The following is a 17,010-nucleotide window of genomic DNA, read 5'->3' as shown; positions in this document are numbered from 1 at the left end:
TTCAGTACAGAATAGATACCCTACTGTTTGCCACCTCAACGCAAAGTGGTTCAAGAATTCAAGGTCACTAAGTGGGGCACTGGATAGAACTCTGGGCCTAGAGTCAGGAAGACCTGAGTTCCAATGAGGCTTCTGACACTTACTAGCTGTGTGACCCTGGGCAAGAGACTTAATCTGTTTGCCTCAGTTTCCTCAAATGTAAAATGGGGATAATGAATAGCACAACCTCCCAGGATCATTATGAGGACCAAATGAGATGAAACTGCTAACGTGCTTAGCACAATGCCTGGCACGTAGCAGTTACTATTATTATTAGTTTAGAACAAGGGTTAATAGTTCTTGGTAACCACAACCTTCCAATATGCTATATTTATCCCTTCACCATGGTCTTTTCTGAGCTTTGAAAATAACTTAAAAAATATATATATATATATATATATATATATATATATATATATATATATATATATATATATATCAGAATTGGTTTTGGATTCCTTCCCCTGAGGCTCCCCACTCCCTACAACATCCTTTCAGAATTGAATCCTTCTTTAATACAAAGAAAAAAAAGAACTGCCAAGCAAAAACATGGACCATATCTGATACTGTATAACATAAGGTATAAATGCAACATTCTGCTAGTCCCTGGCCTGGCAGCTAAGATCAGGGAAATATTTTTCATTATCTGTTCTCTGGGACCACCATTAGTTTTTCATTTACTTGGAACTTATCTCCAAGTAAATTTAGTCATTATCTTTCAGGCAACAAGCATCTAATGCAATGCCAGGCACTGAGAGATGTTTTGGGAATACAAAGAAAGGCAAAAACATGGATGCTGCCCTCAAGAGTCTCACATTCCAATTGTGTATCTTCCCCCTCCCCCCTTAATTCTGTTTATTTGATTCTGCACTGATATATACAAGTCTTTCCATGTTTCTTTGAACTCCTTGTATTCACAATTACTCACTGAAAGGGTGTCAGACACTGGACTATAACACTCCTGAGTACAACAGAGTTGAATTAAAAAGTAATTGGGGGGGGGGGGCAGCTAGATGGCACAGTGGATAGAGCATCAGCCCCTGGATTCAGGAGTACCTGAGTTCAAATCCAGCCTCAGATACTTAACACTTACTAGCTGTGTGACCCTGGGCAAGTCACTTAACCCCAACTGCCTCACCGCCCCCCCCAAAAAAGCAATTGGGAAAACTATGCCCAAGAAGCATATCCTGTGTCCCAGCAATACCACCACTAGGTCTAAATCCCAAAGAAATCATAAAAAAGAAGAAAAGACCCACAGGTACAAAAATATTTATAGCTATTCTTTTTATGGTGGAAAAGAATTGGAAATTGAGGGGATGCTCATCAACTGAAGAATGTCTGAACAAGTTCTGGTATATAAATGTAATGAAATACTATTGTGCTGTAAGAAATGATGAGTAGGCAGATTTCAGAAAAATTTGGAAAGATTTACATGAACTGCTAAGGGTAGTGAGCAGAACCAAGAGAACATTGTACACAGTAACAGCAACATTGTGTGATAATAAACCGTGATAGACTTAGCTCTTCTCAGCAATAGATGCTCCAAGACAATTCCAAAAGATTCATGATGGAAAATGCTCCCCACATCCAGAAAAAAACCAACAACTATGGAGTGTGAATGCAAATCAAAGCATATTATTATTTTCACTTTTTTATTGGTTTCTTTTTTCTTGTGGTTTTCTCCTTTTGTTCTGGTTCTTCTCTCACAACATGACTAACGTGGAAATATGTTTAACATGATTGTACTATATAACCTGTATCATATTGCTTGCTGTCTTCGAGAGGTGGAGGGAAAGGAAGGAGAAAAATTTGGAACTCAAAATCTTACAAAAATGAGTGTTAAACTATCTTACACGTAATTGGAAAAAATAAAATACAAAGTTTTTAAAAAAGCAATTGGGGGGCAGCTAGGTGGCGCAGTGGATAGAGCACCGGCCCTGGAGTCAGGAGTACCTGAGTTCAAATTCGGCCTTGGACACTTAACACTTACTAGCTATGTGACCCTGGGCAAGTCACTTAACCCCAATTGCCTCACTAAAAAAAAAAAAAAAAGCAATTGGGAAATATTTAACAAAAATAAATACAATACAACAGAGATAATGTTAGTTTGTGGTTTTCTAAGTTGATATGTGATCTGCAGGGATCCATTTTCCTTAGGCATTCCACAAGTAAGTACCCACTTCATTTAAAAATCTCTGTTACTGTGTATGTATTTATTTTTTGCATGCATTAGACCTTTCTGGTTTTGTTTTGTTTTGTTTTGTTTTGTTTTTTGTGGGGCAATGGGGGCTAAGTGACTTGCCCAGGGTCACACAGCTAGTAAGTGTCAATTGTCTGAGGCCGGATTTGAACTCAGGTACTCCTGAATCCAGGGCTGGTGTTTTATCCACTGTGCCACCTAGCTGCCTCCCCTTTCTGTTTTTTTAATATACTTGATGAGCTAAATGGGAAGTCATTTTCAAACAGCCTTATCCTTTAGAAGCCAATTTAAAGATTGCTGGGGGTGAAGGGGTAAATGGAGAGTGGGGCACAGTGGCACTTGTGATGGTGGGAACCATGTGGTTCAGTACTTCTCATGAGCCTGACATCTGAGTTAATATGCTGGAGGCAATGCTCCAATTATACATTCCAAAGGCCACAAAAAGATACTATTTTCAACACACAAAAAACCCCCAAAACAAAAAACGAGAACTATGATTTGTGTCGGTGGATGGGGGCATGATTCTGGCTACACGAGAAAGACAATTGTTATTCAGTCATTTCAGATTCTCTGTGACCCAATTTGGGGTTTTCTTAGCAAAGATACTGGAGTCGTCTTGCCATTTTCTTCTCCAGCTCATTTTACAGATGAGGAGACTGAAATAAATAAGGTTAAGTGACTTGCCCAGAGTCATACAGCTTGTAAATGTCTGAGGAAGAGGAGTCTTTGTTTCCCAGCCCAGTGTTCTATCCACCGCACCACCTAGCTGCCCAACTAACAAGAAGTAGCTATTACTTCAGCAGGCTCTGTGGACTGAGACTTACTTCTCAATCAGATTTAATAAAGTGATTAAAAAATTAGGTAAATATGCCAACATAGGAATGGCTAGGGTGGTATAGTAGAGTGCTGGGCCTGGAGTTGGAAAGACCTGAATTTCAATCTGACCTCAGATACTTACTAGCTGTATGACAAAGCACCAAACCTCTGTTCACCTCAGTTTCCTCAGTTATAAAATGGGGATATTAAAAGTACCCAACTATCTGACAGGGTTATTGTGAATACCCAGTGAGATAATATTTGTAAAGGGCTTTGTGCAGTGCCTGACACAAAGGAGGCATTATATAATGCTTATTTTCTTCTCTCCACCCTGTGTTATATAAGTAATATTTCTGTGCTAGAAGAAAGGAGATAAACATGATGAACATAGGCATGGAAAGACCCATGAACAAAAGTAAAGCGAAGTACACAGAGCCAGGAAAACCATATACTCAACAACTACCACAATGTAAATGGAAAGAACACCACCAGCAAAACAATTGAAACTGAATGTTAGTTATGAAATTATGAAAACTGGGGCAGCTAGGTGGCACAGTGGATAAAGCACCAGCCCTGGATTCAGGAGGACCGGAGTTCAAATCCAGCCTTAGACACTTGACACTTACTAGCTGTGTGACCCTGGGCAAGTCACTTAACCCTCATTGCCCTGCCGACCCCCCCCAAAAAAGATTGGTCAAGCACTTTATATCCCCTCTGATCCTTATAATAGCCCTGAGATAGACGCTGTTATCCTCATTTTACTGAAGAGGAAACAGCCTGAGAGAGGTTGCCCAGAATCACCCAGGTTTCAAAGGCTCTAAATATACAGCACCATCTACTTCTTTGATATAATGGCTCAAAAAAAGGTCTATTTTTTTTTTTTTTGCAGGGCAATGAATTCTAAGTGACTTGCCCATGGTCACACAGCTAGTAAATGTCAAGTGCCTGAGGCCGGATTTGAACTCGGGTTCTCCTAAATCCAGGGCTGGTGCTCTATCCACTGTACCACCTAGTTCCCTCCTACCCCCCCCCCCCCGCAAATGTCTATATTTTAAAAAGCTGCCATGCTACTATTATCATAGAAACACTGAGGCATCCCAGTTATATGATCCTTCAACTATCCCTTAACATAGTAAATGCTAGGAAAATAATTCAATGTGCTCATTTGTAACCAACTCAAATGCTCAAGTCATTCGAATAAAACAATTCAGCTAAAACCAGAAACAATTTTTTTGTTTGCTCATTTTGAATATGTTACTTTGGTCTGGAAATACCAAATATCAAGTACGTGGGACCACATTAAAATGTGCACACAAATCACAATCTTAGAAAAAATCAACACTTTTATAATGATTTTTTAAAAAAATGATGAACTTGATTAATAACCCTATCTAAACATGACCATATCCATAAACAAAGACTAGAAAAAGAGGATTTTTACAGTGTGGGCTAAAAGTCACAAAGGGGTTTCAATATTGAATAACTCCTTTACCTTTTGTTTTTAATATATACATGTATATACATAGTGTATATAGGAAATGAACTTACATTAAATGTGAAAAATCTAATCTTATGGTGAAAAATAAAGAAAAAATAATTTTCAAAAAGCTTAAAACATCAGACCCCTATGTGATTTTTAGTCCACCCTGTATATTAAAATATGAAACTGTTAAATATAGCTTCTTTTAAAATATATCTTAAATTCAATGAAGTCACAACAACATTGCTTGCCTATATCTCCTTCTAAACTTTCTTCTGTTATCTTCTGCTTATTTTTAAATATTTCATTGATTTTTTCCCCTTTTTTTGACATCACTATTTCTATTTCCCCAGCCCCATCCCCCAGCAAAGAAACAAAACAAAAATCCTAACCAAATAAAAACCCTCTCTTGTTACAAAAAGTATAATTAAGCAAAGTAAATGTACACATTGGATTTGTCTGAAAGCATGTCCCATTCTGCATTGTTCATCACCTCTCTACCAAGGCAAAATCTCAAAGTCAGACTAGTTCCAACTCAGTAACTAGCATGACCACAGGCATATCCCCTTATCCTCGGTGTGACTATTTCTTTCAAACAGAATGACAATTTGGTTCCTCCTATTTACTCCCTATGAGAAGAGGGAGGAGTAATGAGATAATGTCTGCACGGTACTTAGAGTTCCTGGAGAATGCAAGTGATTATTAATACATTGCTGGTAGATGCATGCTCTGGCTTGCAGAGGCTTTGGGGGTAACATTTCAAAGCTGAGGATCTAATTATATGAAAGGGACAATTATGGGGAGAAAGCAGTGTGTGGCACTCTCTCTGGCTATGTCATGTGGCACTCCCTTAAGATAAAAGGTCGTGGGAATGTGAAGGTGGCTGAGAAAGTTGGTGAAACCCTAGTGATGGCAGAAGGCTAGGATTTACCCCACAGGCTTGGAGAAGAAGGCTGGCCAGCTGCTTAGCCTCAAAGAGAAGTAGAAATGTTGCCCTGTTTCCCTGTGCGGAATTCCTTAATCCACTTGATTCCAACCACCTCTTCCAGCTTGATTTACAGCATCAGAGGAGGAGGCTAACAGCAAATGGAAGCCTTAAAATGAGCCACCAGTAACAGGGAAGGAGGCAGAGGACATTAATTTTATGAGTGCAAACAGATTCCTTCCTGAGGCTGTGTTCTCCTCACTCCCTCCTCACCCCGCCCCCTCCCCATCTGAAAGGTTTGGTTGGCTTAACAGTGCTATGTTTGTATCTGTCAACAGCTTTGTGTGGGGGGCAATATTTTCTCTGCCAGTGACCCCGGCAACACCAACCAGTGAGGAATGTGACCGCCCGAGGAAGGAGAGCAGAAAAGCTGGACCTGCTGAAGTTTCCTGCAGCCACAATCAACTCATGCTTTGCTTGAGGTTGTGCCTAGTCTGAAGGGAGACTCGAGCCATTTAAAAAATTATTCTTGGGGCAGCTAGGTGGCACAGTGGATAAAGCACCGGTCCAGGATTCAGGAGTATCTGAGTTCAAAACTGGCCTCAGACACTTGACACTTACTAGCTGTGTGACCCTGGGCAAGTCACTTAACCCCCATTGTCCCGCAAAAAAATATATATATATATATATATAATTATTATTTATTTTCAATTGGAGATTTTGAATAACCGATTGGTATTCCTGGTTTCGGCAGCCTGTCTTTTTGGCTTTCTGCTGCCCATGTCTACGAGCTACAGGATTCCACCTTTGCAGAATAATGGGAGCCTAGCACATACAGAGCTATTGATTAGAGCAGGGTTCTAATCTAATTAAACCTGAGCTCTGTTAACTTTTTTTTCCAAAGCATTTTGATCACTATTACAATCTTTATCATCCAATGTATTTTATTTTATGCCTTTAAAGACATTGTTCTGACAAGGGGTCCATAGGTATCACCAGATTGCCAGAGGGACCCAGGATTTGAAAAAGTTTGATAATCCCTGGGGTGGAGGCATCTTTGGTTTTCAAGAGAAAAGACTGAATATGTGTAAGCTTATGATGGAAAAAGCAAGTTCCTTGTGGTTTAGAAACTGCAATATCTAAATTAGGCATTACATTTTTAAAAAAAAGTTCTGATTTATGATGCTCTACCTTGATATTTCCCTTGCTGTCATCCTCTTTCCCTGCCCCAAACCCCCAGAAACTCTCTCCACTAATGAATATGTGTATGTATGCGCGCGCGCGCGCACACACACACACACACACACACACACACACACACACACACACGAGAAACTTTCACAAATTACACTTTTGGAGAGCTGCCTGGTCACTGAGCAGTTTTAGGGATTCGTCTGGGGGTCACAAAGCCAGTATATCTTAAGGGAAGGACTTCAACTTAGCTCTTCCTGATTCTTTTTAATTTTTTTTTAAGGTTTTCCTGATTCTGCTGTCTCTCAGGTATTTGGTATTGGGAGGGTGGGGTGGGGCGGGAAATGAATGGATCTGTTAGAAAAAGCCATTCTACACTCAGAGGCTTCACTTCCCGCCTTTTCATTCTCTTCTAAATCCTCTGTCATCTGACTTCTGACCTCATTATTCAACTGAAACTATTTAAAGTCACCAATGATCTCTTGTCAATTCTAATGGCCTCTTCCTTAATCCTCATTCTTAACCTCTGTGTAGCATCTGACATTGAGAGCCAACTTCCTCCCCAGGACTTTCCTTCTGAGTGTTCCTCACAGCCCTCTCTTGATTTTTCTCCTCCTTGTTTGACTTTTTTTTTCTCAGTGTCTTTAGACATAGCGTGTCTACTAAATGTGGCTGTCCCCTGATGTTCTTCTGCTGTAGGACTCTTCTTTCTACAATCTCTCAATTCCTCCTCTCCATCCCATGGCATGGATTTGATTATCATCTCTATGAAGATAATTGCAAGTCCTTTTCTCTCCCAGTCTTGAATCACCAACTGCCTATAGGGTATTTCAAATTCCAGGACCTTGTAAGTCATCTCTCTTCAATTTCCCAATTCCTATGAAGAACATCACCATCATGTCAGGTAGAAGCATGTCACTTCCTACTCAATAAAATCCACTGGTCCTCTTAAAAACAGTAGTGTTCTCTCTCCTCCCTTAAAGTTCTTTATAACATGGCTACTGCCTCGCTTTCCAGTCTTTTATCACTCCCTTCGCAAACACCAGCCACACCGGCCTCCTTGCTGTTTCTCCCATTTCCATAGCTTTGCGGAGGCTGTCCGCTGTGTCTGGAATCTTCTCCTTGTAGAGTCCCTGTTTTTCTTGAAATCTCAGCTCAAATGCCACCTTGCACAGGAGGCTGTTTCTGATCTCCCCAGCAGGTAATCTTTCCCCTCTATCTACTCTGTATTTATCTTGTCTCCGTTTTCCCCCAACTTCAAAATGGAAGCCATTTGAGGGAGGGGACCATTTTTTGGATGCCTGGCACACAAGAAAACATTTAGTCAGTGTTTATTGATTGATTGAGGGATTGAATAGGGAACTCCCATCAATGCAGATAGTTAACCTGCTCTGCAACTGGGTCATTGGGAGATTAAATTACTCAGGATCAACACTCAGTAGGTGTCAAAGACAGGACTTCTTGTCCCTGGGGCCAGTTCCTTATTCATTGTACCAGGTTGCCTCACATCAGCTATTTGACTTTTGGGTAAAATGAGGTGAGCTAAAGAATCTAATAAAGTAACTTTGGGTTGTCTTGCAAGACTGGTTTATGTACTATAAAACACTGTTGGCAACTAACATTTCAAACCTATCTAACTGGAGAAGACACTAGAATTACATTTGCCAGTTTAATTATAGGCTCCTTGTGAAAAATGTATAAGAGTAGTATTGAAAAATCTTATTACACAATACACTGCCACTTTGATTTTGAGTCAAGCAAAGTCTAACCTTGGCTCTGTTACTGACTAGCTTTATAACCTTGGGAAAATCACTTCGAGCCTGGCATGGTGCTGCATGCTTAGAATTTTTCTAACTGGGGAGGTTATGGGGTTATGGATTGCTTGAACTCAGGAGCTCTGAGGTAAAGTATAGCTAAAGCTGATCAGATGTGTGCTCTAATTCTAGCACCAAGACAGGGAGCACCATGGAGTGGGGGCCAGGAGGCTTCCTAAGGAAGGGCAGAGTGGTCCAGGTCAGAAATGGAGGAGGTCAAAACTCCTGAGCCCGTCAAGTGAGATCAGGCCCATAAGTAACTGCTTCATTTCCAGCCTGGGTGAAAGAGACTCAGGCTTATAAGAACAATAATAAATGATGATAACAATGATGATGATAATAATAATAACTCCACCTCTGCAACATTAATTTCCTCATCAGTAAGAGGAAGACAATGACCTCGAATGGATCCTTTTAGCTCCGGCATTTTATGATGTAGATTAGGCAACAGAGGGCAGTGTGGTGAAGGGAGTTCCAGTTTGGGAGACAAGAGAAAATGGGTTCAGATCCCAATTCTGCTCATTTCTATAGAAATAGAAACATTCTATTTGACTCTGGGCAAATCATTTGACCTCTCTGGGCCTCGGTTTCTCCATCCTTAAAGTCAAAGGGCTGCCTGAAGATCTTTCCAATTCTAGGTCTATGATGTTGTGAATGTACCTGATATCCAACATCTTGAAAAAAACTATCTTTGATACAGTAGGATGAGGTGAAACAGTTATGAGGAAACAGAGTGGATATGTATGTGTGTGTAAACATCTGTGAAAAACAAAGGGCTGAGGGGAAGCTAGGTGGAACAGTGGATAAAGCTCCAGCCCTGGATTCAGGAGGACCTGAGTTCAAATCCAACCTCAGACACTTGACACTTACTAGCTGTGTGACCCTGGGCAAGTCACTTAACCCTCATTTCCCCCACAGGAAGGAAAAAAAAAGGGCTGAAGAAAGCAGAAACAACATAACCAAAGGGCCATACTTACACAGGAGTAACGCTTTTCGGAAGTCCTAACGCGTTGACTGAGATGGGAGCAGGCTGGGATGGCAACATGGAGCTGAGGAAGGCTGCTGGTGTTTGATTGCAGTGACCAAATCGAGCATTTGGAGAAGGGCAGTAAGAAGGGGAGGGGGCTGACCCTGGCAGAGGAGGAGGAGGGGGAGGAGGGAGTGGGAAGGAATCAGAAATGGGAAAAGCTGTGGTTGGACTAAAGACTGGAGGAGGAGGAGGAGGAGGAGAGGGCGAAGAAGGAGACCACAGATACTCCCCTTCAGAGGGAAACGGTTGAGAGAAGGGCTGCACGGGCACACGGCCGAACTGTTTCTGAGTAGCTGTTGGAGACAGGGGAGATGGGAGGCTGGAGGTGGAAGAACTAGAAGAAGGAGTCACATAACCCGAGGCGGGGCTGATGTTCTGAGCAGCAATGAATTGTTTGGGCCTAGCATAGTTGAAGGAGCTGGAAGACTGCATGATGGGAGAAGAGTGGGAGGTTAGAACATTCATCTGATCTGGGAAAGCGACAGACTGACTGGCCTCAAGCTCTTGGAAAGATGGTGGAGGAGGGAAAGGCGGGGAAGGGGGAGGGTTCTGTGGGGTGCTTGACTGCTGATGGTACCACTGGCTGCCCTCTTGTTCCAGTCTAATTTGGTTCTGCAATTGTTGTATTTTCAAAGGGTCCCTGTGTGAGAAGAGCAGAAAAGAAGAACAAGTCACTTAAGCTGGAAAGACAATAACCTTTATATAAAAGTTCCAAAGTTCGCAATTATTAGAAGGAGATGGGCTGAAAATCAAGCAGAAATCACTAGTTATCTGGAAACCTTCTTGAAGTTTTACCCAAAACGATCGAAACCTTCACTTAGCATTTCATAGGGAAATTTTGCCAGACTTCTGGGGGTAAATTTCACTGTGACTCTACTAGAAATAGTGTGAGAAAAAGTCCCCTTTTCCTTCTCTTTCTGGCCATTAAAAAATTAATGAGGGGGGGCAGCTAGGTGGCACAGTAGATAGAGCACCGGCCCTGGAGTCAGGAGGACCTGAGTTCAAATACGGCTTCAGACACTTAACACTCACTAGCTGTGTGACCCTGGGCAAGTCACTTAACCCCAATTGCCTCACTTAAAAAAAATTAATGAAATAAAAAAGGTAAAAGGTAAAAAACTGTCCAAACTTTCTTTTGGGGGGGGGGGCTGGGCAATGAGTTAAGTGACTTGCCCAGGGTCACACAGCTAGTGAGTGTCAAGTGTCTGAGGCCGAATTTGAACTCAGGTCCTCCTGAATTCAGGGCTGGTGTTTTATACACAGAGCTACCTAGCTGTCCCTTCCAAACTTTTTTAGTCTGAATCCAGTTTTGTTGAAGAATTACAGTCAGTTTTAATTTGCCTTATTTGGTGCTCCTAAAAGGTCTTTAAATATTCCTTTGGATTAAAAAGAAAAAAGCTTTCAACTAATAACCAGTTTTTATGGAGGAGAAAGTCAAGTCTGAATAGAAATACAAAGTGAAGACTACTTGCTAATTGATTTAAGGATTATAATTTAAAAAATAAGGCAGTAGTTTCTCATGGAATTTTATTATTATTTTGTTCGGCAAATACTAGATAATAATTTACTTATCACTTTTAATCATTATGGCAAATCACTCTAAAACCCTTAAATACATGCATAGCATTTAAAACATTAAATTCTGTAATTATCCATTATTTATGCTAAACTAAACACATTCAAATGAGCTGTGACCAATTAAGAAGGCCATTGTAAGTGTCTACAATAAATCTCTGAATGAGACATTTATCTTTAATATAGGTATGACCAACGAATAGTCTTTTATTTATGAATAGTTCCCCAAACTCTAAAATGAATTAAGAAATTTGGAATTCCCCTTACAGCTAGCTATAACAACCAGATGATGAGTTAATCCCTATACTCTCAGCTGACTAGCTTCTTTCTTAGTATAATTATGTATTAAACATGTTTGAAGCAGGGCACTTTAGTGAAAAAGTACTCTTCACCTGTGGCTGTTTACAAAAACTTCAACAGAAGGTGGCACTATAATATATGTGAGTAAAAAACACTTCATTTCATGGGAGAGCAGTTACATTACTTCACTTTTTTTTTGGACCAAACTTTTCAGAAACAGAAATACTTGCTTTCTCATCTTTAGCTGTTTAACTACAAAGTGACCCAAGAATTTTAAGAATTCAAAGAAATACATAGAAATTGGGGGGGGGGGGCAGGGAGGAAGAGAAGGAATCTTTCAAAAGTCCTAAAAGACTTCAGGAGGGTTTCATTAGTAAGAACACAGGCGGAAATCAGCCAAGAAGAATGGAAATCAGGGGCAGCTAGATGGCACAGTGGTTAAAGCACCGGCCCTGGATTCAAGAGGACCAGAGTTCAAATCTGACCTCAGACACTTGACACTTACTAGCTGTGTGACCCTGGGCAAGTCACTTAACCCCCATTGCCTAAAAAAAAAAAGAAAGAAAGAAGAAGAATGGAAATCCTTCTTTCCTCTCTAGTTTGAATCTTTCATCATTTAACCACTTGAACAGTAATCAGTTTGATCCTAGCCTCTACTCTTATAAATTGGTGAAAAGTCAGCCTAAGAAACCAAGGTGGTCTTTTTTATTTTCTTGGTAGCTGAAAAAAAATGTAAGTAGAAGCAAGCCCAGCCCCCTCCATAAGACCCTAGCATCAAAGAATCCATTAGTTGTGACTCTGTGTGGTCCTCATGCTGAAATCCACCCGAGTTCCTTCTTTATAAGCGGCTGTGTCACAGCTGGGAATTCACTGTTCCCTTGACACTTACAGATGTCTGTGTGGTTTTAGGATGCTTCCTAGCTAGCACATGTCTCCTTTGGCCATGTTTATAGAGACATGTTTTAGGACAGGCATAGAAATATAAGAACCACTCACCCTAAAGCCAGACCATCTTTATAACTCATTCCACACTACTCCTTTCCTCTCTTCTCTTCCCCTGGATGCTCTCTTTGCCATGGCCTCCAAATCCCGGCACAAGGGCACTTAAAAATGGAAAGGTCTATGGCTCAATGGAATGACATGGCTGGGTTGGGGAGTGACCTGGTGTGGCGAGAAAGCCTCTTCAAAGCCATGTCTAGATAGATGGCTGTTTTTCAGCGCCAAGCTGGCTCAAAATGGTCAAAGCCAAGGTTATATTTTTAAGCCTGGCCTGGCACCAGCCAACAGCTGCTGTGTGGTAGCTATAAAGACATTGCCATGCCACACTCTTTATCTGATGTGGAGATATTTGAAAAACTCTGGAGAGCTCCAAGATCTATACCAAGCCCTAAGGAGCATTCCCAAAAAGGGCTCTTTCAGGAAGCCATGGCAAACTATATATCAGCATCACTTTTTCCCCCTTAGTCCTAGCTTTTTTTCATGGGGACTGGGCTGCTCTGCCACCCTTGCAAGGCCACTCAGGGCTCAGTCAGTGACTAAAGGTCTGTTTCCAAGTGTTCTATTTAATCAATGCTTTGGAAATTACAAATGACCTAGCATTTTATAAGATAATGAAGATGTAGTCGATGTATACTTCAGCTATGTTTACTGCAGTGAAAAGCTTAGGCTGATGTTCTGTTTTCCTATGGATCCCATTTTTAGTGGCTTAGTACTTTGCATGAAAAAAAAAAAGTGAACATACCCCAGAGACAGAGACAGAATTGGGAGGAGGAAGATGAAGAAGAGAAAGGGTAGGGGGAAGACAAAGGAGAGAGGAAAAAGGAGATGGGTACTGTTTGGGGCCTGAAATTTTTTATAAGGGCGCTAGGTGGTGCAGTACATAGAGTGCAGGGCCTGGAGTCAGCAACACCTGGGGGGTTCAAATCCACCCTCTGACACTAGCTGTATGACCCTGAGAAAGTCACTTAACCTTATTTGCCTCCATTTCCTCATCTGTAAAATGAACTGGAGAAGGAAATGGCAATTCGTTCCAATACCTTTGCCAAGAAAACCCTAAATGGGGTCATGAAGCGTTGGACACAACTAAAAAATGACTGAACTACAACAATTTTTTCATACCTGGTTTCAACACAAACGATAATTTCTAGGCTAAAACAGATTTGGCTACTTCTGAAGATGGTGAAAAAAGACATTCCCATCCTGATTCTCCAATTGCAGTGAAAAAACAAACAAAAAAAGCTCACAGACTCCAGATTAAGATCCTCTGAGTCTAGGAATTAAGAATGGTTTCAGGGGCAGCTAGGTGGCGCAGTGGATAGAGCACCGGCCCTGGAGTCAGGAGCACCCAAGTTCAAATCCGGCCTCAAACATTTAACACTTACTAGCTGTGTGACCTTGGGCAAGTCACTTAACCCCAATTGCCTCACTAAAAAACAAAAAACAACCCAAAAAAGAAAAACAAAAAAAAAAAGAATGGTTTCAAAGCTGTAGGTAGTATTCACTCACTTACTCATTTATTCACAAACATTAATTGAGCTTACCACTATGAGATGCTATGCTAGACTTGGAGCGGGGTCACAAGGTCCCCAATCTCAAGGAGAGAAAAGCTATGTGATAAGCTAGATCTAGGAACAGCAGGTGGAATTTGCAAAGAGGCAAATTTTGATTTAAAAATCATTTCCTACTGGTTTAGAACTTTCTAAAAGTGAGATGAACTGCCTTTGGAGGGAGTGAGTACTCACTCACTTGAGATTTTCTTTTTTTTTTTTGGTGAGATTTTCAATCAAAAGCTGGATGACCAGTCTTCGAGTAGGGTTCAGACTAGATGTCCACGGAAATGTTTTCCTATTCTGGGATTCTGAACCTACCAGCAACAGAGCACAGACCGAAACAAGGTGATGGCAGGAAGAATGGAAAGGGGTAGGGGATTGATGAATGGTATCTATTTGGGAAAAGGAGGAAGAAAATCAAAAGAGAGTTGGAAGAATAAAGTATATGGAGGAAGGACTCTAGCACGTTGTGTGGAACTCATGGCCAATTTTGAGAGCCCATTGACAAGAACTGCACAGATTGGGCAGTGATGGATGGACTGCAATCTGCATTAGTGGAGGCAACATTCAAATAGATCAAATTAAAGACCCATTTGAACAGCCGGATACTCTAGTAATCTTTCTTTCTTTAGAGTAGAACTACTATGGGAAAAAAAGAATCAATTAAATCCAGGAGGGGGCAACATTGCTTTAGAACCTACCATGATGGTTATGAATACTACTATTATATTCCTTTATCTTTACCTATCTAATCCAAAGTATTTTCTAGAAGGAAATGTTGATATATCAGTAAAGATAAAAAGAGGTAATATAGGGCAGCTAGGTGGCACAGTGGATAGAGCACTGGCCCTGGAGTCAGGAGGAACTGAGTTCAAATCTGGCCTCAGACACTTAACACTTAATAGCTGTGTGACCCTGGGCAAGAGACTTAACCCAAATTGCCTCACTAAAAAAAAAAAAAAGGGAAAGAAAAAAGAGGTAAAATACTAATGCTGTTCCACTTTCATGATTTAAAAGTTGTCTCTTCCCTCACTTAGTAAATATTACTATTAATTTACCAGGTAAAATAAAATTGTATGCTTCATTAAGTAATGCCACCCTAATAAAAAATTTGACTATTAAAAAAAAAACCCTTCCCAAATTTTTCCAAAGAAGAGGAATAGAATGGAACGAACAAAAAGAAGTCTAGCTGAATGAATTGTTTAAATTGTCCAAAAAAGATGGAGATTATCAGTTGGGTTGTATATATACATTTATTTCTCAAATGTCTGGAAGAAGGAGGCAATTTCTAGCTGTTTTTAAACTGACTGTGGGACAGAATACTTTTGAAAAATCCCAATCAATACTTTGCCCTGGGGAATGTGGTAATATGTAATGTTTTGACTCTATGGGGGGAAAAAAAGGAGAACCTAGGTTTATTTAACTACAAAAATAGGATTTATATATATATCATTGCCAAGAGTAATTGAAAAATAAAGCAATGTTAAAAATACAGATAGTCCCTGATACACCCAATGTTTCACTTTCCATCACCAGTGAGGAGTATGATAATAACTTCGGGAATGCATTTTAAGAAATGTTCTCCTGGACATCCCCCAAGAACAAATACTCTAGATTCCTTCACTAAAGACAATACATGCTTGCACTGGCAGTCACAACATGTTAAGAGACTAGCATATGGAAAAGAACCTTTAGGGACTTTATGGGAGGACATGGACAAGAAGTGGACAGGATGAGATGGCTTGGAGAGGTTGCAATTTCTACCCATGGAGCAAAGTACCCATGATAAAGATGCCCCAGACTCACTAATGTATTCACCTTTCACTATTTTCTGGTATTATCATTCATCATGATCAGACAATTATGTGATTTATAACTAAGGCACCTTAGTGGTCATTTAATCCAAAGAGCTCACAAATGAACCTGAGGGGCTAGAGAGATGAAATAACCTGCTCACTGTCACTCTGCAAGCATTTATTGAGGCCCTACCATGGTTCAGGTACTTTGCTAGGCTTTCGGGCTGCAAAGACATTTCCTGCCCTCCCAGAATTTATATTCTACATGGGGAAAAAAAATTGTACACAGAAAAGTGAATATAAAATAGGTACAAAGTAAGGCGGCAGCTAGGTGGTACAGTGGGTCTGAGGGGCAAGAAGACTCATCTTCTTGAGTTCAAATCTGGCCTCAGATATGTACTAGCTGTGTGACCCTGGGCAAATCATTTAACCCTGTTTGTCTCAGTTTCCTCATCTGTAATATGAACTGGAGAAGGAAATGGCAAACCATTCCAGTATCTTTGCCAAGAAGACCCCAAATATAGTCATGAAGAATTGGACGGGACTGAACAACAAATATAAAATATAAACTAAAGGTCAGGAAAGGCCTCTTGTAGGGAGGTGGTATTTGAGCTAAGTCTTGAAGGGAGATCATAGCAGACATGAGAAACAAACTGTAAAAAAAGCCACTAAAGTGAGAGGTTAGAGATGGAATACCAGTTCAGTTAATGGCAAATCGAGGTTTCCTGACTCCTAGATATGAAAACTCTCAGAGGGATGCACCTGGAAAATTCTCTAAAACTCATTTTAATAACAATGCTAGAATTGACTGCACTGTAGCCTCCTCCTACCTTCCCATGATGATATAAATTCCTCTGTGATTAAGCCTTCCCCCAGTGCCACCTAGACCGCACCCTCCTCTATGCCTGCTTTCCAGGAGTCCACTGAAGGCAGGGACACACCCCATAGCACAGAACACAGGGTTTCACTCCTTTGAAAACTACTAACAACTGGCTCCAAGATTCAAGTGAGGCTTAATTTTAAGGGGTAGTAGGAATAGGGAAGGATGGTTAGGTTAGGCAAGTGGGGTGGGAGGGTGTGGGGGTATGTGTTTTGGGGACAGCAATTAGGGTAGGAGGTGAATTAGTGAAGATTTACATAAAAACTTAACTTTGGGGGGGGGGGCAGAGTGCTTTACTTTTATCTTTGTATCTCCAGTTGTTCAGTTGTATCCCGATGTTTTGTGACCCTATTTGAGGTTTGCTTGGCAAAAATACTGGAGGGGTTTGCCATTTCCTTCTCTGGCTCATTTTACA

The 17,010-nt window shown here is 40.8% G+C and overlaps 2 protein-coding genes across 4 annotated transcripts in view; one reads left to right on the top strand and one right to left on the bottom strand.

The window, feature by feature from the left end:
* Positions 1-9,458, top strand: part of CBR4 (carbonyl reductase 4) — a 103,864-nt gene extending 94,406 nt beyond the window's left edge. The window contains exon 5 of the mRNA XM_043971013.1: positions 9,384-9,458. Within this exon, the coding sequence (XP_043826948.1) occupies positions 9,384-9,424 (41 nt within the window). The 3' untranslated portion in view covers positions 9,425-9,458. The remainder of the gene's footprint in view (positions 1-9,383) is intronic.
* Positions 1-17,010, bottom strand: part of PALLD (palladin, cytoskeletal associated protein) — a 536,515-nt gene that overhangs the window by 55,887 nt on the left and 463,618 nt on the right. For all 3 annotated transcript variants that reach the window (XM_043971007.1, XM_043971008.1, XM_043971009.1), the window contains exon 11: positions 9,443-10,135. In XM_043971007.1, the coding sequence (XP_043826942.1) occupies positions 9,443-10,135 (693 nt within the window). The remainder of the gene's footprint in view (positions 1-9,442; positions 10,136-17,010) is intronic.

This window comes from Dromiciops gliroides, chromosome 6 (genome assembly GCF_019393635.1).
Source record: "Dromiciops gliroides isolate mDroGli1 chromosome 6, mDroGli1.pri, whole genome shotgun sequence".
NCBI lineage: Eukaryota > Metazoa > Chordata > Mammalia > Microbiotheria > Microbiotheriidae > Dromiciops > Dromiciops gliroides.
Note: the sequence above shows the minus strand (reverse complement) of the source record. Positions and strands in the feature narration are given on the sequence as shown.